This window comes from Nothobranchius furzeri, chromosome 9, assembly GCF_043380555.1.
Source record: "Nothobranchius furzeri strain GRZ-AD chromosome 9, NfurGRZ-RIMD1, whole genome shotgun sequence".
NCBI classification, from domain to species: Eukaryota; Metazoa; Chordata; class Actinopteri; order Cyprinodontiformes; family Nothobranchiidae; genus Nothobranchius; species Nothobranchius furzeri.
Genome location: NC_091749.1, coordinates 73,664,358 through 73,690,991, shown reverse-complemented (window position 1 = coordinate 73,690,991; position 26,634 = coordinate 73,664,358). Strand labels below are relative to the sequence as shown.

The following is a 26,634-nucleotide window of genomic DNA, read 5'->3' as shown; positions in this document are numbered from 1 at the left end:
AAAGTAACGTCTCGTCTTCCTCCGCTTATCCGGGTCCGGGTCGCGGGGGCAGCATCCCAACTGGGGAGCTCCAGACCGTCCTCTCCCTGGCCACCTCCACCAGCTCCTCCGGCAGGACCCCAAGGCGTTCCCGGACCAGATTGGAGATGTAACCTCTCCAACGTGTCCTGGGTCGACCCGGGGGCCTCCTGCCGGCAGGACATGCCCGAAACACCTCCCCAGGGAGGCGTCCAGGAGGCATCCTGACCAGATGCCCAAACCACCTCAACTGGCTCCTTTCGATCTGGAGGAGCAGCGGTTCTACTCCGAGTCCCTCCCGAATGTCCGAGCTCCTCACCCTATCTCTAAGGCTGAGCCCGGCCACCCTACGGATTACATATTGATTAATTAAAAGTTACAAGGGCATCTTATGTTTCATACTTAACAGTAAAAATCGAAAACTTTTAATGCACAGTAAAGAGAGGTCCTTTTCTCTGATTTAACCCTCCCACTGTCCTGATGGGCGTGACCCCGCGAGGAAAGTTGACCATTGAGCAGGGATAAACCATCAGCCCTGCTCAATGGTCAACTTTCCTCCCGGGGTCACGCCCATCAGGACAGTGGGAGGGTTAAGACTTTTCAAAGCTGCTGAATTTCTTGCGACTTGACATCAAACTGCCGTTAAGGTTGATTTGTTGATAACTTTGATCATTCCAGTTTTTTCTCCCCTCTGGCCGAAAACACGCGTGTCAATCTTCACTGCACCTTTTGAACTGGATGGACAGGTGGCCCCGTACCTGCCCATAATCCGTGAGTTCCTAAATAGAAACCTTGAGACAATGAGGCTAAAGACTGATTAGCTCACGGGCCCAGCGACCATCGTCAGCTCCCGCATGCACACAGCGACGCATGCAGGTAGGTTTTTCTGTAAAGTAACAGAGACGTTGGCTTTATTAGAACTTATGAAATCATCTGTAATCGCTCGGTTTACATCGCAGGTGCAGAAAAGCTGTGCACGCTGAAATGTGACGTATGGTGCTTCGTGCATGGTTCACTTTTTCTTATAGAACCAAACATGAAAGCCCAGAAATAGACCAGAACTTGCCTCTAGAGCACAATGACACATTAATGGATACTGACTTGTGCAACCACGCACACACACACGCGCACACGCGCACACGCGCACACACGCACACACGCACGCACACACGCATGCACACACACACACACACACGCACACACGCACGCACACACACACACACACACACACACACACACACACACACACACACACGCACGCACACACATCAGATCAGACATTTTTCTCTCTGATTTCTCAGCAGCAGTGCAGTCAGCTGCGAGTCACATGACTGGCTTGGTTGGTCTCACTGAGCATGCTCAGACCCCTCAGTGTTGTCAGGCAAAATATAAGAGAGCAGTAAGAGCAGAGATCTGCAATAGATAAACACACAGACTCACACACACCGAGCTGACGCGCCTGCGTACACACACCGACAGAAAGACACGCCAGGAATCCGCCTGCGGTGCTCCGATTCCTCCTCGTTTGTATTTTAATGATCTTATTGTCCTTTCAGTGGAAAACGGCCACTGAGGGAGAGAGAGAGAGAGGAAAGCAGGTGTTCCCTTCAAGAGGGGGAGCAGCTGAGGCAAGGACAGCATCCCGGTCTCCATCCTCTGGAGGTAAGAGTGGATGGATGTGATGGGGGTGCAGGGCTTAGAGGGGGAGGGGAAATCCGCCCGGCTGCATCTGTGTTCAGGCTAAACTGTTATCAGAAGGGAAGGAGGAACGGGAACGATGATGGTGAATCTATGCGTGCATGCAGGGGGAGGTGGGTGGGCTCAGCTTGCCGGTGACTCGGTTGGTATGTGAGACGACAGAGGCCGGGGGAATGGCGGGGAGTGTGGGGGTGTGAGGGATGTAGATGCTAGCAGGCTTGAGAACATGGCAGCAGGCGTGTGGAGGAAGAACGAAGGGCTGAGGAGATGTGATCCGGTGATGTCAGGAAGGGTGATTTTAGGAAAGTGGGGTCCGGATCGGTGCGCATAAACAGAGACGCCTGCAGACGTGTAAACATCTGTCTGTCAGGGCAATAAACGAGCAAAAATCACGGATGCCTTCATGCATGTCTGTAGTGTTTATTTGCCCACTTCTTACTGACTTCCTTCCTTTTCTACGTTGCTTGTTGAGTCTGCGTGTGTGACTTGTCGTGTGTTACTGCAGTGCAATGCTAATCATGCTTTTTTTGCACATTTACAAAAGATAAAGACACCACAGTTTATCTGTAATTCACTTATATAACACCTCATATAACTCAAATCTCCACAATCCTTCAACATTCCAGGTTTTAATTCTCATTTATTTACCAAACACAGTTAGACAATACGCTAAAATCACTGCGTGGTTTCTGTTTTAAGAAAACTAAACAAGACAACCTCTGGCGCTCTGACGTTATCAGAAGAGCTTCCTGGAAAATGAATCTAAACAAAGACGCGGAGACGTCCTGGGTACTGATCGTACCGCACATTCCTCCCACACGTTTTCTCTACAGTGATTAATGCCACTCTGAAAGGAGGCAGAGGTGGCTGTTGCTAGGATACACGGCAAGGTGAAGTGCAGGCGATTTAAACAAAAAAGGAGGAGGGCACTACTGACGGAGCATGGCATCACTAGCAGGACCCTCTTTGTTTCGTGTTTTCTTCCTCTGCTGATTTTATTTTTGAACGTTTGATGTTTCTCTAAGGCCACGTCGTTCTGAGGAGGGAGAGAAAAGGAGGCGGTCAGACTCAGCTGTGTGCTTGTCTGTTGTTGTTCCCTTCACCTGGAGACAGGCTGCGATGGTTGGCAGCAATCAAAGGCCCAAACCTGTCTGAGAGAGCCTTATGAACAGCAGATCCAATGGTAAGACAGCTGGGATCCTATTGGTGTGATCACTGAATCTGATTTAGCTTTGTCAGAAGAGCCATCGCTTCATGTAGGATGAACCAAACCGTGCAACAGATTTTTAATTATATAAGTCTTTGTGCTTTGTTAAAAAGAACAAAGACTTATCTGTTTTCATGTTTTAAAATGGACTCTTTTCCTCCTCAGTTAGATATTTTTAGAAAGAAGAACTCCGAGAATATTCCGTCCTTCAGAAACAAATCATTCCTCTGAGATGCTACAAAGCCGTGTTTGAATAGGAGGCTAGATAGAGAGAAGAGATGAAAGGATGTTAGGAAGAGGTTGCATTTTCTCTCCGCTCTGCTTTAACGGTATTTTTAAAACGCCCCCAGGACATCAAAGGCCAGTGTTGGACAGACGAGGAGTCGGACGGGGAGAACGAACCCGAACAGTTCCTGTACGGGATTCAGGTAACGAAGGCACCTTCCCCCTCTCTCTTGGATCTTTCTGTTACTTCTGAGCATGTTTTTGTTAGTGTTTCACTTCAAAACACCTTTGAAAAAAATGAGCATTTAGCACAGGGACTAATTCTGCATCCCTTACATAGTTTCAGTTACCAGCCTGTGCAGACTTGGGTCAACTATAGGGATGTTCGATATTATCGGTCCATCATCATTATCAGCCGATATCAGCATTAAAACTCATTAGTGGAAAACATCTGTATTGGTTTTTAGTCTTAATGACACGTTTACCCGTCACGCACACATTACACATCACACTCTGCAGCTACTTCTCTCTAAATGCCAAAATATGATAGATCTGAGTTAAAGATATTCTGGTTTATTTGGAGAAGATTCAGCTGCTGTTGGAGGCAAAAATAACCACGGCACTTTTCCTGTTGTCATTCTGCACAGAACATGTTTAAAGTGTGTTACATCCCCCTCTGGAGTCTAGGAGCTTCTGAGAGGGATGTCCAATAGACTTTTCTGTGATGTTAACAATGACTGGAGTTTGCTAACTGTGCGGTTTTGGAGTGCCACCGGGGCAACTTTACCACAACCCAAACATGTTTACACAAATGTCCCAACTGGATTTAGCTTTCTTCTACAAAACTTAAAGTACCAACACAGCAGTCACATACCAGAGGAAGCTGTATTACAGAGAAGTTCAACAAAGGCCTTCAACTAAAAGGGCCTAACTCAAGGTGACTCGTTTCTAAAACGAGTAAATAACTATAAAACACTACAACCAAAGGACACACTCTCCAAAATAGAGCTATCAGGTAGTACTGCTTGAACCTATACAACCAAAAGACAACGCTCTCTGTCTGAAAAGTACAAACAAAAAGGCCTCACTATAGGCTTCCAACTTAAATGTCAAGAGCTAATTAAGCAAATTCTCGAGTTACGTAAAAGAAACTAAATTAAGGCTACCAGTTTACTTAAGTCTCATAAAACGCCAAAGAGACTAAACAAAAGCAGCTAAGTTTAAAAAGTCTCTAAATACTCAAAAGGAGACTAATCCAACACATGAGCTCTCAACCAACTCCCTTCCCGACTCTTCAACCCCCTTCCCGACTCTTCAACCCCCTTCCCGACTCTTCAACCCCCTTCCCCACTCTTCAACCCCCTTCCCCACTCTTCAACCCCCTTCCCCACTCTTCAACCCCCTTCCCGACTCTACAACCCCCTTCCCGACTCTTCAACCCCCTTCCCCACTCTTCAACCCCCTTCCCCACTCTTCAACCCCCTTCCCCACTCTTCAACCCCCTTCCCCACTCTTCAACCCCCTTCCCCACTCTTCAACCCCCTTCCCGACTCTTCAACCCCCTTCCCGACTCTACAACCCCCTTCCCGACTCTACAACCCCCTTCCCGACTCTTCAACCCCCTTCCCGACTCTTCAACCCCCTTCCCGACTCTTCAACCCCCTTCCCGACTCTTCAACCCCCTTCCCGACTCTTCAACCCCCTTCCCGACTCTTCAACCCCCTTCCCGACTCTTCAACCCCCTTCCCGACTCTTCAACCCCCTTCCCGACTCTACAACCCATTTCCCGACTCTTCAACCCCCTTCCCGACTCTTCAACCCCCTTCCCGACTCTTCAACCCCCTTCCCGACTCTTCAACCCCCTTCCCGACTCTTCAACCCCCTTCCCGACTCTTCAACCCCCTTCCCGACTCTTCAACCCCCTTCCCGACTCTACAACCCATTTCCCGACTCTTCAACCCCCTTCCCGACTCTTCAACCCCCTTCCCGACTCTTCAACCCATTTCCCGACTCTACAACCCATTTCCCGACTCTACAACCCATTTCCCGACTCTTCAACCCCCTTCCCGACTCTTCAACCCCCTTCCCGACTCTTCAACCCCCTTCCCGACTCTTCAACCCCCTTCCCGACTCTTCAACCCCCTTCCCGACTCTTCAACCCCTTTCCCGACTCTACAACCCCCTTCCCGACTCTACAACCCCCTTCCCCACTCTTCAACCCCTTTCCCCACTCTTCAACCCCTTTCCCGACTCTTCAACCCCCTTCCCGACTCTTCAACCCCTTTCCCGACTCTTCAACCCCCTTCCAGACTCTTCAACCCCCTTCCAGACTCTTCAACCCCCTTCCCGACTCTTCAAACCCTCCTTGATTGAGAGTTCAGCAGCTCCTTAAGTAGCAGCTGCAGCTGATTAGCGTGATGGGGAGCAGCTGGGTGGAGCCTTCAGCAGGCTTCACTGCATGGAGCTGAACAGCAGCAATATGGTAAGATAGGCAGGAAGGTGTGTGGGTTTACCCCTGGGGTTGTAAGTGTATGAATGTATGATAAGAGATGTTAGTAACCTAACCTAAAATATTTAGTTTTTCTTTGTTGGGGGGGGGGGGCACAGCTTATATCGATATCTGAAATTAAGACTCAGACAATATTGGTACATATCTGTAAAAAGCCAATATCGAGCATCCCTAGTCAATAATGAAGTTGTTGTGGAGACGTGTTCTTCATCCATGCCTTTTAGGTGTAGATTTAATGTAATTTATTCTTGTTTTAACATTTGTTTTTTATATTTAGAACAGTGAAGTAGAGAAGGCTGAGACCGTTAGAGACCATGCTTACGAGGGCTGATACTGTTTTCCCATTCTTGTACAACTGCGACCCGCCAATCCCGATTCTGGCCGTGTTGGAAACACAGAAATAGAAATAAAGGAAGTCATTCTTCCACATGTAAGGCCTGCAGCTGTAAGCATAAGTTAGCTTTTTTATTTTCTCAGAGAGGGAAAACTGTCCTTTCTTTTGTTTAGCACTGAAATGACTGCATCCACGAAACCCAATCATAGTGTCTGATTCTGATCTTTAGTTACAATCAGGTATTTTTTAAGCTTTTGTTTAATCGTCACAGTAAAAATGTAAATTTGAACTCTGCGTTTAAACAGTTCTCCCCAGAAATAACTGCAGCTCCTAACTCTTGGTCTTCATGTCCGACCAAATGTCTCGGCAGTGCGGTAAACAGCTGACCTGACAGGCAGACGGGTTCTGCGACGGACGTTTCCCTCACGCTTCACCGAGCAGAGCCAACATTTTTGCTTATGTCAAGAGTTTAATACCTCCTAATAAATCTGTCTTTACATTCGATTCTAAATGCAAATATGTCATTTAAACCCCAAACCCTCTAAACATGATGGAAATATAGAATTTTCTCATAAACTAATCGCAGCAGTGCTCATCGCTCACCTGTTTTCTCCCATGCAGACGGCAGCAAACGAGTTTTCATCACCAACATTCAGTTCATCCTCTCATCTTGTGAAGCTGATTGCATCACTTCTACCTAAGATCTTAATCTGTTAGCTATCCTGTTTTTGCCTCAGCGTTATCTTCCACGTCTTTTGATTGAAATGTAAATCTAGTGGAGCTCATTTCAGTGAAGTCAGAGAACATGGAAGCAGCTGAGTGAAGATAAGGATGGAGATGTGGGATCTGTAGTCTACTCCAGAGCTGAGCCGACCGGCGCCTGCGATACCAGGAACCAAAACAAGACTCAGCAGGGCTGGGCGATACGGCCTCAAATTTATATTGCGATATAATCTGAAGCATGTGCGGTAACCATGGACGTAATTTTCACTTTAGAAGTGGGGGGGACACGGGGGAGGGAGGAGGGGGGAGGGGTATCTTTATGGTATGCTCTAATAGGAAACAGACTTCAACACAAACAGTTGTTTTATGCTTGGTCCTAGAGCTCATCCAGTGTTAATTTAATATAGCGTAATATTGTTTTGGATTGTAAAAAGTGCAGGGGTCAAAACTTGACTTTGGAAAATGTGTGTGTGTGTGGGTGGGGGGGGGGGGGGCATGTCCCCCCTGTCCCCCCCCAAAATTACGTCCATGGCGGTAACAATATATATTGCGATATATTTTTTCCTCTGTTTATATATGTCAAAATGACATGCTCTTAAATATCCTCATGTGGCAAATATATGCCACTTGAGGCATATAGGCTTCCTCCTCCACCCACTCCATGCTTGCAGCCACCGCCATTCAGTTGTCCCAATGTCAGCAGGGTACACGTCTTCGTGACGTCACGTGTTATCGCCAAGAGCTCTATCATTACCCAATTTTATATCATTTCTACCTTATATCATTTATATTGCCCACCCCTAACTCTTAGTTTGTTACACTGGACAAGGATCTAGCGCAGAATATACATGAATGTCTGAACAGCCTTAAAGGGATATTTTGGCCAATTTTCAGTCTATTTCTGTGTAAAGGTTCATGCGTACAACCCCATCTCTTGTAAATAACTTCCTGAATGACATCAGTATAAAAAATAGAACGGTTGAGCTAGTGGCTAACCCGAGCTCTAGCAAGGTCAGAGTGCATTTAGGGTAGCTGGGATCTTCACCATTTCATTTTGGTTTGTGCGGTTTTATTCTCTATCGTCACTCTGCCGTTGTTTTAGCAAATCTTGTGGTTGTTTGATGCAAAACAGCAGCTGTGAAAGTTGCACGGCCAGTTCATCCTGGGTCGAACCCCGCAGGAAAATGATAACATTTCTGTTTGAGCATCTGTGTAACGACAGATCAGAGATGGTGAATGAGACATTGTGAGATTAGAGGTGACAGCACTACACTTTGTTCCTGACTGTGGAGCCTAGCCGTTTGTGCATCGATCCTTTGTTTCTCCATGTGCATCGATCCTTTGTTTCTCCATTCAGGACATTATTTATAAAGAGTTAGGCCATAAATGACCGATATTGTGATGTTGTGGTGTGTACATGTGCATGTGTGTGTGTGTGTGAGAGTAGGGGAGACTGGGGATGGTTGTAACACTCCGTTTAACCAATCAGAAGCGAGCTACGTTAATGTCGTCAATGCAGTTGATGCCCACTGAGCACACTAACAAAGCCACATGTCTCACAGTCTTTTCTGGAAGAATAAAACACATTTTCAGTTAGGAAAGTAAACATTTTCATCACGAGTATTTGCACATAATGTCCTTTGTGTTATAGATACAATTGTTTGACTTTCATAAGCTCAACCAGTAGTTTCATTCCATATCTAGCATAAGTGCTAGCTTTGAATCTAAACGCTATAGATGGTTAGCTTCTTAATGGTAGGCTGGCATGGGGTGGGTAGATGTCACAGCCTTCTCCCTGCCATGTTGTCATTTTACACTGGTCTCAGTTTTGCATCATGCCTCGGTGGCGGATGCATAAAACAGCCATCAGAGGAAGAAAATGACAATCGAAAGGCTTTAGCCTGATGACATCAGATGCAGACTCGTCAGACGACGATGAAAAGGTCTGGGCTTGCAGCACTTTGGTAGCTCAGGCCAGAGAAGAGTGGATCAGATGTCAGCGTTGTACGTGTTTCAGTACATTTATTAAATGATAAATGATAAATGACCCACACTTGTATAGCGCCTCTCAGAGTGAGGACTCCAAAACGCTTTACACTACAGTGAATCATTCATCCATTCACACACTGATGGTGATGAACTACAATGTAGCCACAGCTGCCCTGGGGCGCACTGACAGAGGCGAGGCTGCCGAGCACAGGCGCCACCGGTCCCTCTGACCACCACCAGCAGGCAAGGTGGGTTAAGTGTCTTGCCCAAGGACACAACAGCAGAATTCTCTGTCCGGAGCCGGGATTGAACCTGCAACCTTCTGATTACTGGGCAACCCGCTCAACCTGTTGAGCTACTGCTGCCCATTAATGTGGATAACTGCACTGCTACATCAGTTACAACTCCCCCGGTACTGGGGTGGGTTCTTACAACATGCCTCTTTGAATTTAACAGTAATTTAACTAATCTGTGATCGTGTGGTAGAAGCCCAAATGCATGCAATCTGTAGCAGACAAATATGGGTACCACGTGTTAAAAGTGGAGCTCTCTACCACGGTGGACCACTGAGTTACATTTGCTCGAACAAAAAGTGTTACAACCATCCTCGGTCGCCCATCTTAGGGTTGCATGAGTTAAAGAAGCCTTTGGGAATCACTGAGGATTCATTCGCTGCTATAACTGTGACCAGTGCTGCTTATTGCAGGGGAGCTGTGCTGCTGACCTGTACCGCCACCCTCAGCTAGACGCAGACGTAGAGGCTGTGAAAGACATCTACACCGACAGTGCTATCTCTGTCAGGTAGAGCGCGCGCACACACACACACACACACACACACACGCACACACACGCACGCACACACACACACGCACACGCACACGCACACACACACGCACGCGCACACACACACACACACACACACACACACACACACACACACACACACACACACACACACACACACACACACACTGAAAATCTCAGTGTTAGGAATGAAATGAGACTTGGTGAACTTGGGTCAGGGTTAGCTTGGTTCGCCGGCAGCAAAGCTGAACAACATCAGTGTAAAGAAGCGAGTTTAAGGTCTCTGTTGTGGTTTCCCTGCACAGGGAGTACGGAACCATCGATGATGTGGACATCGATCTTCATATTAACATCAGCTTCCTGGATGTGAGTCAGCATTCTCCGCACACCACAAGCCCCTCCCCTGACATTGCTCATTACTATTCTAATGTTGACATTTTGTGAAGTAACATCATTAATAATGCATCTGCTGCTCATAAGTTATTCATGTAATGAGAAATGGCCCTAATTAGGCTTCTAACTCTGTGTGTGTATGTGTATATGCATGTGTGTGTGTGTGTGTCTGACTCAGGAGGAGGTTGCCACAGCTTGGAAAGTTATCCGAACAGAGCCCATTATCCTGAGACTGCGCTTTTCTCTTTCCCAGTACCTCGACGGACCCGGTAAGTGCAGATGTCAGTGTAGATGTTGGTTTTCAGTGAGAGATGTTGGGTATTTGTGCCACTCACCGAGCGTGGGAGGGGAGCACAGTATGCGCTATACACGAGGGAGAGTGAAACAAAGCGTGTGTGTGTGTGTGTGTGTGTGTGTGTGTGTGTGTGTGTGTGTGAGCCTATTGTGTAATAACATTAGTCATCTTTGTTTACTCAGAGCCATCAGTAGATGTTTTCCAGCCTTCAAACAAAGATGGATTCAGTCTGGGACTGCAGCTCAAAAAGTAAGCAAATGTGCTTAATGCAGTAGGAACCAATCAATCAACCAATCAATCAATCAATCAACCAATCAATCAACCAATCAATCAACCAATCAATCAACCAATCAACCAATCAACCAATCAACCAATCAACCAATCAATCAATCAACCAATCAATCAACCAATCAACCAATCAATCAACCAATCAATCAAGCAGTAATTCCTTGTTGAAGGTTTCATGAAAACCTTTTCATGTGTATGTATGCATGTCTGATCTCTGAGATTAATAAAGTTTTTTTGAATTTGAATTGAAAACCTTCCCGGTGATTCGTGAGTTTTCTCTGCAAACACCACAGACAAACACAAGTTCAGACACAAAGAACATGTAATCACCTGCTGAGATGGTAATGCCGGTTTTAGCCTGTTTTTAAGGTCTGATTTACAATGAATACGTTTTTATTTTCATTAATAAAATGTAGAAAACTCCGATTGTTTTATGGTGTGGCAGGATCCTGAGCACGTTCACCTCCCAGCAGTGGAAGCACCTCAGTAATGAGTTCCTCAAGGCCCAGCAGGAGAAGAGGCACAGCTGGTTCAAAGCTGGGGGGACCATCAAAAAGTTCCGTGCTGGGCTCAGCATCTTCTCCCCCATTCCTAAGTAGGTCCCCATTCCTTCTCCCATGGGCCTTTAATGTTTCTTGGTTATTAACATAATTATTTCTTTGCTTTGTAAGCAGAGAGCTTCTAGTTGTGGTTAGGTTTTACAATGCCAGCTCTGGATTTACCACTAAGTAATACAATTCTCTGATTTTGTCTGAAAAAAGCTCAAATGTGGAAAATGAGCAGGAGAAGGAAGCTCTGACACGGCACATGGACTGGCTTCATTCAAAATGTGACAAAAGTTCCCGTGGGGAGAGCCTCTTCCCAGGCTCCGTCTGGATGCTTTGACAGTTATGAGAGCACAGGGAGCGAATCCTGGCCCACGCGATGGTGGTCAGCGCTACTAACGGGGCTGTTTTGACAGCTGGGTACATGGATAGTGCACTGAGAGTAGAGGTGGAAGTCAGCACTGGTTTCCAGGAGTTAGTGACTGGAGCTGCTGTCTAAACTTATTTCAGCCTAGCGACCTGATGTTAATGTGGGATGAGAGACCACAGCAGAAATTGTACCCAGGTATAAGCACCTTTCTAACGTTACAGCTGCTTTTGGTTCCATTTAATCACAATCTCTGGACCTAGTTCTGTAACAGATTCTGAGCTCTGTGTGTTTGGAATTTGCCAGGTCTCCAAGTTTCCCTCTGATCCAGGACACGGTTTTAAAAGGGAAGCTAAGTGTCCCTGAGCTGAGAGTGACCCGCCTAATGAACCGCTCCATCTCGTGTACGATGAAGAACTCCAAAGGGGAGCTCTTCAGCTACCCACCAAACAGCCAGGTTAGAACATCACACCTGAAATCTGTAACACACCTAGTTAATGTGCATCTATGAGACGTGTCTGCTTTAGGTTTTCTGTCAGACTTAAAAAGAGCTTCAGTTTCAGTTACTGAGGGAACAAAACTTTCCAAACCAACCTGGTGGGCCCTGTGTGCAACAGTAATTCAATTCAGTTCAATTCAATTCAATTCAATTCAGTTCAATTCAATTCAGTTCAATTCAGTTCAATTCAGTTCAATTCAGTTCAGTTCAATTCAGTTCAGTTCAGTTCAATTCAGTTCAGTTCAATTCAGTTCAGTCCAATTCAGTTCAGTTCAATTCAGTTCAGTTCAATTCATTTCAATTCAGTTCAATTCAATTCAGTTCAATTCAATTCAGTTCAATTCAGTTCAATTCAATTCAGTTCAATTCAGTTCAATTCAATTCAGTTCAATTCAATTCAGTTCAATTCAGTTCAATTCAATTCAGTTCAATTCAATTCAGTTCAATTCAGTTCAGTTCAATTCAGTTCAGTTCGGTTCAATTCAGTTCGGTTCAATTCAGTTCAATTCAGTTCAATTCAGTTCAATTCAGTTCAATTATATTCAGTTCAATTATATTCAGTTCAATTCAGTTCAATTAATTTCAAGTTTATTAAAAAGCGCCAACTCAGGACCAGAGTCGTCTCAAGGACCTTCACACATAATCATTCCACTACAGGTCAGTTCATTAAGCCAATCAGTTACAAGTTTCCTATATAAGGAACCCAGCAGGTTGCATCAAGTCACTGACTAGTGTCAGAGTCTTTACAGCAATCCTCATACTAAGCAAGCATGCAGCGACAGTGGAGAGGAAAACTCCCTTTTAACAGGAAGAAACCTCCAGAGGATCCTGGCTCAGTATAAGCAGCCTAATTACTGTAAGCAGTATAATTTACATTTTAAAATAATTGTGAGAAGGGTACATGGCGACACAGTTAAGGTTGCAGGATCAAATCCTGGTTGCAGCCTTTCTGCGTGGACTTAGGCTGTTCTCCCCATGGGTCTCTCTCTGAGTACTCCAGCTTCCTCCCTCAGACGAAGAACATGCACATTAGGGTGTGGTGGTGTAGGTGTGGCTGTGAGTGGTTGTTTGTCTTTGTGGGGCCCTGTGATGGAATGGTGACCTGTCCCAGGTGTCCCCTGCCTCCAGCTCCCTGTAACCCTAGTGAAAGACAAACAGGGTGAGAGTGGGTGCACGATTTAGAAAGCTGAGTTCAGCATCAGCAGCTTCACCCAGACCTGGTTAATGCCAAACCTTTACGTCAGTAGAACCTGCCTGAGAACACATTCTAAAGCATTCCAAGAACACGAAACCCAGAGCAACATCTACAGCACCGCAGGCCTCGCTTTCTTAAAGTTAAGGTCAGAGGTCGTGGTTCTACTATAAAGGCATTATGGGTTAGGCTTTGGGTTAGGGTTAGCAGCAGCTCAGGACGTGGAGTGGGTTGTCCTGTAATCAGAAGGTTGCAGGTTCGATCCCAGCTCTGGACAGATAATTCTGCTGTTGTGTCCTTGGGCAAGACACTTAACCCGCCCTGCCTTGGAGGGACCAGTGGCGCCAGCGCTCGGCAGCCTCGCCTCTGTTAGTGCGCCCCGGGGCAGCTGTGGCTACACTGTAGCTCACTGGTGTGAAACTGCAGTCCTCGAGCAGCGGGATCCTGCATCTTTTTGTTGTTTCCCTGCTCCGACAGTTGATTCACCTGTGCAGCACCTCATCAGGCTCTCCAGAAGCCTGTTGATCACCTGCTGATTGAAATCAGGTGTGTTGAAACAGGAAACACTAAAACATGGGATAGCGGCCCTCGAGGACTGGCGTTTGACACCGGTGCTGTAGCTCACCACCGTCAGTGTGTGAATGGATGAATGATGAATGGATGAATGATGCACTGTAGTGTAAAGCGCTTTGGAGTCCTCTGACTCTGAAAGGCGCTATGCGAGTGCGGGTCATTTATCATCTATCACAGCTGGATAGCGCTAGGACCAATCAGAATACCAGCGTGACTTACTCAGCCCGGCAGTCCATCATACAGCGTTGAACCAGCAGCTCCTCTGTCTGCTCCGTCTCTAAAGCTCAGGTCTACCGCGCCCGAAGCTGCTACCTAAGCTGTTTCAAACACGCGCCGCTCCTGAGCGGCCGCAGTCGTTTTTGTTTTGCTCTTTCTCAGCTCAACGTACTAAAAAGCTCTGCCAGAGTGGCGCTCAGCCCGCCCAGCATCTCGACACAAACACAGAGAACTGTGTTAGCCCCGCCTACCTAGCCGAGCCAATGGTAAACCTGCTGATGCCACGAGGTTAGGAAGAGCTTCTAATGTGGCTGACTTCAGACAATTCTGCAAATCAGAGTGGGACAGAAGTCTCCTTGGTTGATCAGGGTTAGGGTTAGGGTTAGGAAGGTTGCAGGTTCGAGCTCCGCTCAACCTGTCTCTGTCGTTGTGTCCTTGAGCAAGACACTTAACCCACCCTGCCTGCTGGTGGTGGTCGGAGGGACCGGTGGCGCCAGTGTACAGCAGCCTCGTCTCTGCCAGTGTGCCCCCAGGGCAGCTGTGGCTCATCAGCACCAGGGTGTGAATGGGTGAATGACTGATTGTATGTAAAGTGCCTTGGGGGGCTCCAGGACGCTAGAAGACAAATACAGGCCATTTACCACAAACATGATTCTAGGTTGTTACAATTAGGAGCCTTTTACTTGAAGCCAGGTTGGTTTGGACATAAAAATCCTCATAAGAAAATTCCATTTTTAAAAATTTACATTTGATCTGAAATTTAACAAAAAAATGGAATAAATGTCTTTTGATCCGTTAGTCTATTTAAGACTCCGGTGAGTGTGGATCTTGTCTGTGATGCTTGTAACCTCCCCGATAAGAAATGTAGCTGCAGTTTTAAGCTCATGTTGCTGTTTTAGTCCACCTGATCCACCTGTCGTTGTCACCCCCGACCCCCCACCCCCACTGAAACATGGCTGCTGCGCCCTTTCCCATAATGCTTTGTCTTCACTTGACTCATCAGACTGTGGCTGTCCCGGCGGCCAGGGCCCCAGCGCAGATTACCACGAGGCAGCTGATTGAATTGTTTTTCTCATCCCAGGCGGGCGGCCACTGCAAGAACATCCCTACTCTGGAGTACGGCTTCTTAGTGCAGGTTAGAGCTTCAGGAGATGAAGGTCCAAGCGTTTGTGCTTCCTGCCATTGGGTCATGATGACGTTAGATAAACAAATGGCTTATATTGTATCTCAGTGTTTTACTTTTCTGCCCTTGCTGCTCTACACGATGGAGTTCACGGGGGTGATCTGATCACGAACTCCTCTGTGCTTCTGCCCTGACAGATAATGAAGTACTCGGAGCAGAGGATCCCCACGCTTAACGAGTACTGCGTGGTCTGTGACGAGCAGCACGTGTTTCAGAACGGGTCCATGCTGAAGGTACCAGAGAACAGGAAAAGACAGATTTCTACTGCAGTGCAGCCCACGGTAAACGTTCGTGTGCCCTCTTCCTGTTTGGGATGTGTGTGTTTTTTATGCAGCCTGCCGTTTGCACCAGGGAGCTGTGTGTGTTCTCCTTCTACACCCTGGGCGTGATGTCTGGAGCTGCAGAGGAGGTGGCTACAGGGGCGGAGGCAAGAACAACCCAAAAGACACAACTTTTCACATGTTTTCATTTTTATTTGCTTCTGCAGGTTCTCTGGTTTCCCAGTGTGTTCGTTTAGCAGTAGAATGAACAGAAGAGGTCACGCATCGCTGAACGGTGACTTAGGCTCTGGCCAAATGCAGACGATTATTCTAGAAATAATTTTCTTCTGAATAAGATGAAGAACATATTTTCAGGGAGAGACAGGGACTTAGTTAAAAAGGTAAGGACAACGCTAGTTTTCACGAGTAAAGGTCCTTCACTGAGAAACCATTTTTAATGATTATTTCTGATAATAATGGATCAATCTGCATTTTTCATGCAGGCTGAACATGAAAAAATCTCCTGCAATAGCTTCGGTGAAACTCTGGTTGAATTCTTTATGCTGAACAGAGCTTTCCCCCCCAGAGTACGACTTACGAGGCTCTAATTTCCCTCTGGGATTAATAAAGTATCTTTGAATTTGTTCCTTAAATGTATTCAAATATGAGTGATGCACGGCTTTCATATGAAGGCAAATTAAACGATTAGTGTTTCTGCTGTTCTCAGTAAGAAAATTGAATGTTTGTATAAATATATTATAAACTGTATTTATTGGAGTTAGCTGGAAAAGAGATTTACGCTTTGACACGAGTCCTGTAATGGAAGCATGTTTATGTTTATTTATTTGGACGCTTTTGTCCAAACAACCCACAACTGTTGACCTGTTTACTCCTAAAAGTCTAACCCAGGAAGATGAATATTTTAGTTTCTTATCTAAAGATTTTTTTTACATGTTTGACTAAATAGATCAGAAGGAAACACATCGTGTCAACTCTTAGCTTGGCTGTAGCTAATCGTCCCAGACTAAAACATTAAGTGTGTTATTAGCTGGGAGTTATGCACAGCACACACTCTGAGCACTAACTGGACAGGTGGGATTTAGCATCACTGAGTGAGTGAGATCGTCAGAAACGCTTTAGCTCCGTCAGTTCTCGGCACAAAATTAGACTCCTTCATAAAAGGCAGCGGGCACAATTCATCTCTCAGTGAATTAACGAGTTTCAGGGTAATTGAGTAATAGAATAGAATAGAACCGAATAGAACAGAATAGAATAGATCCAAACCAAATAGATCCTAACCAAATAGAATAGAATAGAACTGAATAGAACAGAATAGAATCAAACCAAATAGATCCTAAACAATAGAACAGAATAGAATAGAACATAGTAGAACCAAATAGACTCAAACCAAATAGAATAGAATAGAAGCAAAGCAAATCGTTCCAAACCAAATAGAATCAAACCAAATAGAATAGAATAGAACCAAATAGATCCAAACCAAAAAGAATAGAATATAATAGAACCAAAGCAAATAGTTCCAAACCAAATAGAATCAAAACAAACTGAATCAAACCAAATAGAATAGAACCAAATAGATCCAAACCAAATAGATCATAACCAAATTGAATAGAATAGAACCGAATAGAATAGAATAGAAAAAAATAGATCCAAACCCAATATAATAAAATAGAACCAACTGGAATAGAATAGAACCAAAGAAAATAGTTCCAAACCAAATAGATCCAAACCAAATAGAATCAAACCAAATAGATCCAAACCAAATAGAATCAAACCAAATAGATCCAAACCAAATAGATCCAAACCAAATAGAATAGAACCAAACCAAATAGATCCAAACCAAATAGATCCAAACCAAATAGAATAGAACCAAAGCAAATAGTTCCAAAGCAAATAGAACCAAAGCAAATAGTTCCAAAGCAAATAGTTCCAAAGCAAATAGAATAGAATTGAACCAGATATAATATTTTATCTTATCTTATCATAGAATAGAATAGAATAAAATAGAATATCCATTTATTGTCCCTCATTTTGCGAATTGTTGCTGTCAACACAGCAATCAGATCCACAGCAGGAGTAAAGTAAAAGAAAATCAGGAAGAATAACCGGCTAAAGGAGTCAGTAAGAGCTGGAAAACGTCTCTTTCCAGGTGGTGGACCTACTCGTGGCTATGTGTCGAGCTGCACTCGAGTCTCCCCGTAAGAGCATCATCTTTGAACCTTACCCATCAGTCGTTGATCCAAATGATCCCAAGACTCTGGCGTTCAACCCGAAGGTCAGCATCCTCACGGCTGGGATTGGGTCTACCGGCCGCCCTTTTGGGAGGGTTTAAACATCAAAGTGAAACCTTCACATACTGAAGTGATTTTAGACTCTTTTATGTTGTTTTGTTTGTTTTTCTGTTCTCGTCTGACCCAACACGTTTGGCTCAACGGGTGAACACAGAAGAAGAATTATGAGAGACTGCAGAAAGCGCTGGACAGTGTCATGTCCATCCGTGAAATGACCCAGGTACAAGGAGGAGGTGGGGGAGGGATCCTGAGTGTTTGGTGGGCTGTTCATCTTTTTTAGATCAAACTGTTGTAGATCATTGACAAACAGTCTCACTGACTTCGTGTGAAGAACAAACCACCAGCAGCTTGTCTTCATGTGTTAAAGGGTTCATATCTGGAGATCAAGAAACAGATGGACAAGCTGGACCCTTTGGCCCATCCCCTGCTACAGTGGTGAGTGCAGGAATCTGATCCAAAAGCATAATTTGGTGTTTTATTTCTGATCAGAGAGCTCGGTGTGCGTGTAAACAAAATCCCAACTCAGTTTCAGATTCAGTCAGGACTGAATCGTCTCTCGTCCCTGTCTGTGCTTGCAGGATCATTTCCAGTAACAGGTCTCATATCGTCAAACTGCCTCTCAGCAGGGTAAGAATCCAGGACCGCTGGCTTCCAGAAGCACTTTCCCTTTCTTAATCATACCCTCGTCCCTCTCTGTGATGTCATTGTGACAGCAACTGAAGTTCATGCACACGTCCCACCAGTTCCTGCTGCTCAGCAGCCCCCCAGCCAAGGAAGCTCGTTTTCGCACTGCCAAGAAGCTCTATGGCAGCACCTTCGCCTTCCAGTGAGTCGACCCGCGAACACACTCAGGTTTTGAATTGAATCTTCTGCTGCATTACGTTTCAGGTAAAAATGTTCTGTTGATCCTAGTCGTCTGGATTAAAAAGGAAAGCAGAGTTAGGATCATTTGGAGCTCGACACCATGACTAACGGGGACGTGGCTGTTTAGCCGCGGCCGTTCTTTTGGACAGGGACACCGTCGTTCATAGCCAGCACACGGAGCCAGCTATAATCGTGTTTGAGACAGATTTGTACTGTGGCAGATGGGGCTCTGCTGAATATTTTAGATACACGCCACCCATCTGGGCACTGGCATGGTACGACCAACACACAAGCACAGCTAACAGTCTCTCTTTGCTGCAAGTCGATGCTTCAGATTTAATCATTCTGAACGAAACAAGCCCAAAGTGTGCTTTAGCCTGGCTTCCCTCTCGTTATTCTCATATGATTAGATTCATGCAAGCATGCACGTGCTCAGAGTGGGTTTAGGGCTGCAAAACCTTCAGATACAACACCGTTTTTAGGTAAAATACGTTTTTATCTGTTTGAAGATGTAGGAAAAAGGATTTTGGTTTCAGATGTTCCAAAAATATCATCATAAAACTATTTTTACTGTTTTCTTTGAAGACATTTGGAGAAGCAGCCAGCAGTGATAGGCTGCCCTGCTGGAGCTGCATGTTTTCAACAGATTCATGTATAAAAGCTGGTTTTAGTGAACTCACAAAAGATCATTCCTGTGCATGTTTAAGAAACAGAGCTGTAATAACCCCCCTACACACACGCATACAGTACACGCACACACACACACACACACACACACACACACACTCGCACTCACGCACACACACACACACACACACTTCTTTCTTATTAATTAAATAAGAGATCAACAGTCATGAAAAGCAAACAGAATAAGTTATTTTGTCATTTCTTTAAAAGGTGTTTTTCCCCTCGGGGATTTGCTCCGAACACTAACTGTTGCACAGGATTTTAAGTTCCCACAAGCTTTTGTTGAATTTCTCTTTTCTCTTGCCTCGTCCATCTGGCTCCAGTGGTTCCCATATAGAGAACTGGCACTCTGTTCTGAGGAATGGACTGGTCAACGCCTCCTACACTAAACTGCAGGTAGGGAACCGCAGCTTCAGGGTTCTTCTGAGCAGTGGCGTTTTTACCATTAGGCATAGGTCGGCGGCCGCCTGGGGGCCCTTATGTTGGGGGGCCCCTATCCCTAACTGCTGGCACCCCTCTGTTAATGCCACAATGGACCATTCCTTTAAGACGCTGATGCACAAACAGGAAGTGATTGGTTGTCATTCCAGTCCAATCCAGTTGGTGGCAGTAATGCACCAAAGTGTTGTTTGTCAAGTGCCATAAGACCACAAATAAGAAGAAGAAGAAGAGAGGCGGGAGCGTTCGTAACAAACTCGAAGCGGTAGTCAAAACATGAAGCATGAAATGGAGTTATCCTAGTGGCTCCATTTGACCCTTTGTACTGACGTCACCTAGTCACGTGGGTCCACCATGCTGGACGGCAAAAGCATGTAACCAGTGAGCGACACGAGTACTAAACAAAGGGAAAAGTAGAGCCTGAAATTGTTTTTGCAATCAAAACAAAAACAAAACTCCTCCAGCATTCCTTCAACTAGTCCATGCCCAGTTCAGTTATCAGAAGAAGTAGCGCATCTAGCGGTATGCTAACTAGCTTACCAACGTTAGCTTACGTTCTCTCTGCAGCTGTTCACTGATGTAAACATGTTGCTGACTTTTCCTAAATTCACCCCTCTGGATTTATAACTTTATGTTGTAAACAGCGTTTCACTTTACACCAAAGCTGACTGTTAAAACGTCCGGATCCCGACCAGCTTCTTTTGCTGGTGGTGTTACCGGGTCCAGCTGCTGCTGTCACACCGGAATGAGAAGATCTCTGAACGCCGACGCTCATATAAATAAATAACGTCATTTTAACACACGTAATCATACATCGGAGCTTTAATATTGTTAATGATTGTCTCGCTTTACACTACAGTGGACGGAGCGCAGCCTCCGTGGTGAAACACCCATCCATCAGGATTATCAATAACTAGTATAAACACATCACATTTATCCCTGTCCCTGTCTTCCTCGTGGAATAAATTAACGTTAATCTTACCGGTAAAAACATGTTCGCTGCTAATCTGAGGGCTGCTAGTCCGCTTGATTGATCGCTGCAGTTCATCTCCGTCCTCAGTCTCCATCAAAGTTATTAAGAATAAAAAACGAGTTGAGTTTACGTCCTCGTCTGTTAGTGCAGCCGACCACGCAGCAAGCTCAAACCATTTTACTGTCAAATCAACTCCATAAACCATGAAAGGCTACAAACTGGCTTGTTTTGACTAGCTTCGCTGGAGTTTCTACGGGTGTAAACGGTCTTTTTGCCGTCCATCATGGCGAAGGGGGCGGTCACATGAGTGGCGTGACATCACGTGCAAAGGGTCAGTAAGAGAAAGGAGCAGCTTGCTTTAAAAAAGCTTTTATCTTCACTTCAAAAGTGACGTCGTTTTTCCATGTAAACATCAACGTAAGCAGAAAGGAACGACAATGGAAAACTTTTAAAGGAGGAAAACATGGACCAAAATAAAAAATAGAAGAAAAAAAAGAAAGGCAACAGCACGGGAGCGCTGACAGGAAGAAGAAAGCAGAGCAAATATTGAAGGAACTCAGAGAGAGAGAGACAGGAAAACAGAGGAGGACTGATAAAAAGGGAAAATAAGTCATGCCAGAAGAGAGGAGAGCTTCGCAAATCCGTTTAAAGAGAAGATTGTCAAAACTTAATTGTAAGGGGCCCCATGTCTGTGTTCGCCTTGGGCCCTCAAATTGCTAAATCCGCCACTGTTTCTGAGTCGATCTTACAGCTAACTGACTCCATTTTGCCAGCTGTGTCTGGCGTTTCAGTGAGCGGGGCACTGTGGGTGCTTTTCTGGCCAGCGTCAGCTGCTTCATTGTCTGCTGACTGCAGCAACATTTTGCTCTTGTTGTGGCATTTATAGGGTGTGCTGTAGTGCCAGCTGGGATGCCAGGAGGGTCGGCCACCTTAAGCAGCACACAAGCTTGGTCTGAATCTAAAAGATGCAAAGGACAAGCTCTGTCGTGATTACTTCTGCCCCCTTTGTGCTGTCAGACGGGTAATCATATACCTAGAACAAAACATTAGTGAGAGGGACTATTAAACCAAATCAGAATGATGAACTGACTGAAAACAACTTCTGCATCCATCTTTAGCTCTCAGCTCCTTTGCTGAGGTTGTAACCGAGCAACAGAGAATGCACAGGATTGTCTCATTGGCACAATGCCTCCGATAATGAGTGCTCGGAGATATCCTGAAAACAGATTAAATGCAATTAAATGTGAAATCCCAGGACTGGTTGAACTGTTCACGTTGGTCAGGATTGTTCCATCACGCTGAGACACGTCTCATTTGTGCCGTCTTTGTTCTCGAACTTTTTGAACTCTCCATCTTTGATCTCAGCTCATCTGCCTCCCTCTCCTCACCGTTTCAGCTCCCACGCCTTTCTTCTGTCACCGTTTCACAGGAAAAGAGGGACTGAGTCGGCTTCAATCCCCAAATCTCATTTTATTGTTTGGTTTTAATTCCAGTACAGTTTGCAGATGTGTGCTGCACGCTGTCGTCTACCTTTCTCCCTCCTAAAACCCAAACTCTTTGTTCTGCTCCCATGCTCTTTCACCTCTTCTCCATCAGTTTTCACAAGCCTCATGTCTCTTGATCTGCGCTCTCATGGCATCTCATTTGTCATGTGAGCATTACTTCAATCCCTGAGCAACGTAAGATTTCACAATATTCAAAAAGCATCTAATCTCCACTAAAATGGGAAGTGTTCACATCCTTTTCATATTTAAGATGTTCAGACCAGATCTGAGTGACTTTTCACCGTCTGTCAGGAGGCGTCTAGATACCTGATGCTTGGATTCAGCAGAGGATGCATTGTGCTTTACTTGTGTGTAAATGTAGGGCTGCTCAGTTCATCATCTTTCTTCCTCCTTTTTAAATCTGCAGCTTCACGGAGCGGCGTACGGAAAAGGAATCTATCTAAGCCCCATCTCCAGCATATCTTTTGGATACTCAGGTAGGAACCTGTTCACTCGGTGTGTTTGTGATGTGAACCTGGAGCTTCCCTTACGTCACATGTGTCAGACAAGGCCCATGGGCCAGATGTGGCCCGCGAAGCATTTTTATGTGGCCCGTGAGATAAATATCAAAAATATATTAAAACTGACCCACTGACTTTTACCGCAAAGACTACAACTTCCATGATGCTTTGCGGCGTTAGCGTGGAGCCGAAGCGCCCCCTCCTTTGTGTTTTTTCCAGCGTCTGCTGCCGGTGTCTGCAGCTCCGCTGTCTCGGACAAACCAAACACTCCTCTCACTCAGCGCCGAGTTCACTCAGCTATTTTCCGACGTTGAAGCCCAGAAACGGAGATTCTAGCCGCTCAGTAATGTGTTCACGACTGAAATGGAAAGTTTTCCAACTAACGTCCAGAGTCGATATAACTCCAGCGAGCAGCGACACGCTAAAATCCGCAGACTCTGTGGCTGCTGTAGTTTTTATTTTTCCTCCCCGACACACAACAACGTGGTCAAGCTGCTCAGACATGTTCAGCAGCACAAACCTATGTGAGCACCTGTTGTCATCTAATGTTGTCGTTATTATGATGAAGATGAACAAAACAACAGGAGTCTCCTCCTCAGCTCAGATCAACCCCATGATGCAGGTATCTGGCTGGAACAGGTGAGCATCACAGTAAACCAGTGGAGCAAACTGAGCTTTAAATATGTTGGTTTTATGCTCTTTTTCTGCTCCAAAACATGAAAGTTAACAGGTGAGATGTTGCATTTTCATTTAAGATAAAATTATATTTTATTTTGTTGTTGGCCCGTGAGAAAAGATTTAACCTACAGTAAACAGGAAGTGGAAAGGCTGCAGATAGATGAATAGAATAGAAAATCCCTTTATTGTTCCTGGGAAAGCTAGACGTCACAGCAGCGATGACACGCATTACAGGAGAAAAAAGGAGAATAAAACATAAGAAAAATGAATAAACAAGAAAACATAAATCCTGAATAGATTTATAAAATGCTGAATATACCACAAGTAATGAATACCACTGATGCCTTTTATTTAAAACTGACTTGCTCGTGTGTAATCTGGTTATTCCACATTCAGTGTTAATGCAGAAATAAGTTTGTTTCCAAATTTAAAGGTTCAAAACTGCATTTATGTTGATAAAGAAAATGTGCAAATTTACCGTCACTTTTCCAAAAAATAAGTTTGTCCCGCGACTCCGTCCCAGAGTTTCATTTCGGCCCCGTGTGGATTTGAGTTGGACACCCCTGCCTTACATCATCAGCTGATGGGGCTTTGGGCCTCTGGAGCTTGGTAGAGCTTAAATCGGACCGTGACTTGATTGAATCAGCTTGTTGGTGAGTTTGGATCTGATCTTTGGTGGCTGTTTTATCGCTGTTCTCTTTAACATGGATCCAGAAACATCCGGATATTGTAGGATTTCGTGTTGGAGATAAAAACTTGCAGTTAGCATGTTGCTAATGTTGCTTCTCTGCAAGATTGAAGAGTTAGTCGAGTCAACTTTATTTACGTAGCCCTTTACTGCAGCAAACACTGACCAAAGTGCTTAACAAAACAAAACACACACACGTTTGTCTTGTCTGTCTCCTAGTTGTACAGCATCTATGAGTTGTTGTGAAAAGTGCTTTTTAAAACTTATGTATTATTATTATCATTATTAGTATTATTGTTACATTCATGCTGAACTAAAATCGACTGAATAAGAAGATGTCACAGGTTGGGCAGGAGGAAGTTTAGGAGCCAAGATGCAGAGAACCAGATGAACGAGGCAGGAGGTGGATGATGAAAGTAAAATACTTTATTTAGGAGAAGGAAGGAAGGAAGGGAGCCAAAAACCAAAAATCAAAAATCCAAATATTTAAACCGAGAAATGCAAAAACACTAGAGACCTAGAGACACTAGGAACTAGGGCTGCACAATATATCGAAAAATTATCGTCATTGCGATAACAGGACGTGCGATAGGCCCATCGCAAAGCACGTCAAAAACAGCGATAAATGTTTGGTTCAAACATTTCCATCCGTGTCATACATCAGCTTTTTGTAAACCAGCTCTGTTTTTTACGCGGAAGTATTATTTGACCAATCAAATGTAGCCCTTCTGATATGCGGCCAATCAGATGAGTCCGTTCACGTAATACGCCCGCCCCCTACGTAGACCCTTAGGATAAGATAAGATAAGATAAGAACAACTTTATTTATCCCGAGGGAAATTCTTGTGTCATGTACATGCTCAAAGCAGTTGGAGACAAAGGAACAGGTGAAATAGAAATATGATATACAATATATACATTAAAAAATGATCTACAGTAGTATCCTGTAGGATAGTAGCCTAGTGAACTAGACCAAATTCTTGCTTTGCAAAGTTTGGTCTAGGCACGCTCCATTGGAACCTCCGCAGCTCCTACCAGGACTCTGGCTAGCCAATCACAACTCTCTAGAGGGGTTTCAAACACATAAAGAGCTGTGATTGGTCCATAATGGTGGGCCAATCATAGTGCTCTATCTGCTTAGTGAACAAATCACAGAGCTTTATCCGCTTTGTGGGCCAATCAGGGCACTCTATATGCCTGGTGGGTGGGATGATGCAACAGAGTGAAACAAGAGTATGTCACATTCATTGTCCAGTGGAATGCGGAGATCATTTGAAAGACAACGGTAGAACCCGCCCCACAACCGAGAACCGTCAATGGAGCGTGGCCAGACTAAATAATAAATTTATTTAATCTGGCTTGCCAGGCTAGTAGGATAGTGCAAAACAAGCAATCGCATATCTCAATAATTAAATACATGACTGCATCCTTGTGAATAAGTAATTAAGCCGTCGGTGCAGGCGATTCACAAAAGTGATTAAAGTATTGTGTAATACAATAAGGGGTAGTAGAAGCATATGATATGATGGGGCGATAAAAACATATTTACAATCAGAACTCTTGGGTAATATTGCACCGTCTGGGAGGGAACAGAGTAACCTAGGTAACAGTTTTAGGAGAATCACCTACAGGGTGAGGAAGAGTTAAACAATCCTATTGCCACCGGTACGAAGGATTTCCTGTGGCGGTCAGTTCTGCATTTCGGGGTAATGAGTCTTTTGCTGCGTGTGCTTCGATGGTCCATCATGTGGGCGTGCATGCGGTGGGAGGGGTTGTCCATGATAGAGAAGCTTTTTTAGCATTCTCCTCTCAGACACCTCCTCCAGGGTCTCAAGTCTAACACCCAGGACAGACCCAGCCCTTCTAATCAGCTTGTTCAGCCGGTTGGCATCAGCTATCTTCACCCCACTGCCCCAGCACACAGCTGCAAAGAACACAACGCTCTCCAACACCGAGTGGTAGAACATGGTCAGCATTTTCCTACCAACATTGACCTGAGCCGCCTCAGTAGGAAAAGCCGACTCTGCCCTTTTTTGAAGATAGCATTGGTGTTCTTGGTCCAGTCCAGTTTACAGTCCAAGTGAACCCCCAGGTACCGGTAGTCCTCAACGATCTCAACTTCAGCCCCTCTTATGGTGACAGGAGTAGGAGGTGGGGCCTGCTTCCTAAAGTCCATAATCACTTCCTTAGTCTTTGTGATGTTAAGTTGTAGGTGGTTTCGCTCACACCACTCCACAAAGCTGTCCACCACACTCCTGTACTCCACCTCCTGACCATCCCTGATACAGCCCACGATGGCAGAGTCATCAGAGAATTTCTGCAGATGGCAAGACTGAGACTTGTACCTGAAGTCAGATGTGTAAAGCGTGAAGAGGAAGGGAGATAGGACTGTCCCCTGCGGCGCCCCCGTGCTGCTCAGGATGTTATCTGAGCGGCAGCTCATCAGCCGGACATGCTATGGTCTATTTGTTAAATAGTCCGTAATCCAACCTACAAGTGGGGCGTCCACCTGCATTTCCGTGAGCTTGTTCCCCAGCAGTGATGGTCTGATCGTGTTAAAGGCACTAGAGAAGTCGAAGAACATGACCCTCACAGTACTCCCAGCAATGTCCAGATGAGAATATGCCTGGTCCAGCAGGTAGATGAGGGCATCCTCCACACCGATAAGAGGTTG

General features: G+C 45.2%; 1 protein-coding gene across 11 annotated transcripts in view; it reads left to right on the top strand.

The window, feature by feature from the left end:
* Nucleotides 1-1,275: 1,275 nt before the first annotated feature.
* Nucleotides 1,276-26,634, top strand: part of LOC139071863 (protein mono-ADP-ribosyltransferase PARP6) — a 64,299-nt gene continuing 38,940 nt past the window's right edge. For 2 of the 11 annotated variants that reach the window (XM_070555175.1, XM_070555179.1), the window contains exons 1-19: nt 1,278-1,680; nt 2,742-2,899; nt 3,274-3,351; nt 9,395-9,504; nt 9,813-9,873; nt 10,079-10,169; nt 10,378-10,444; nt 10,929-11,078; nt 11,702-11,852; nt 14,879-15,010; nt 15,196-15,291; nt 15,393-15,485; nt 17,486-17,611; nt 17,782-17,847; nt 17,995-18,062; nt 18,206-18,254; nt 18,341-18,453; nt 19,502-19,574; nt 22,501-22,570. In XM_070555175.1, coding sequence (XP_070411276.1) covers nt 2,897-2,899; nt 3,274-3,351; nt 9,395-9,504; nt 9,813-9,873; nt 10,079-10,169; nt 10,378-10,444; nt 10,929-11,078; nt 11,702-11,852; nt 14,879-15,010; nt 15,196-15,291; nt 15,393-15,485; nt 17,486-17,611; nt 17,782-17,847; nt 17,995-18,062; nt 18,206-18,254; nt 18,341-18,453; nt 19,502-19,574; nt 22,501-22,570 — 1,597 coding nt within the window. In that variant the 5' untranslated portion in view covers nt 1,278-1,680; nt 2,742-2,896. Of the gene's footprint in view, nt 1,681-2,741; nt 2,900-3,273; nt 3,352-9,394; nt 9,505-9,812; nt 9,874-10,078; nt 10,170-10,377; nt 10,445-10,928; nt 11,079-11,701; nt 11,853-14,878; nt 15,011-15,195; nt 15,292-15,392; nt 15,486-17,485; nt 17,612-17,781; nt 17,848-17,994; nt 18,063-18,205; nt 18,255-18,340; nt 18,454-19,501; nt 19,575-22,500; nt 22,571-26,634 lie in introns of all 11 variants that reach the window. The other 9 variants (XR_011521668.1, XM_070555177.1, XM_070555181.1 and 6 more) reach the window with 8 other exon arrangements.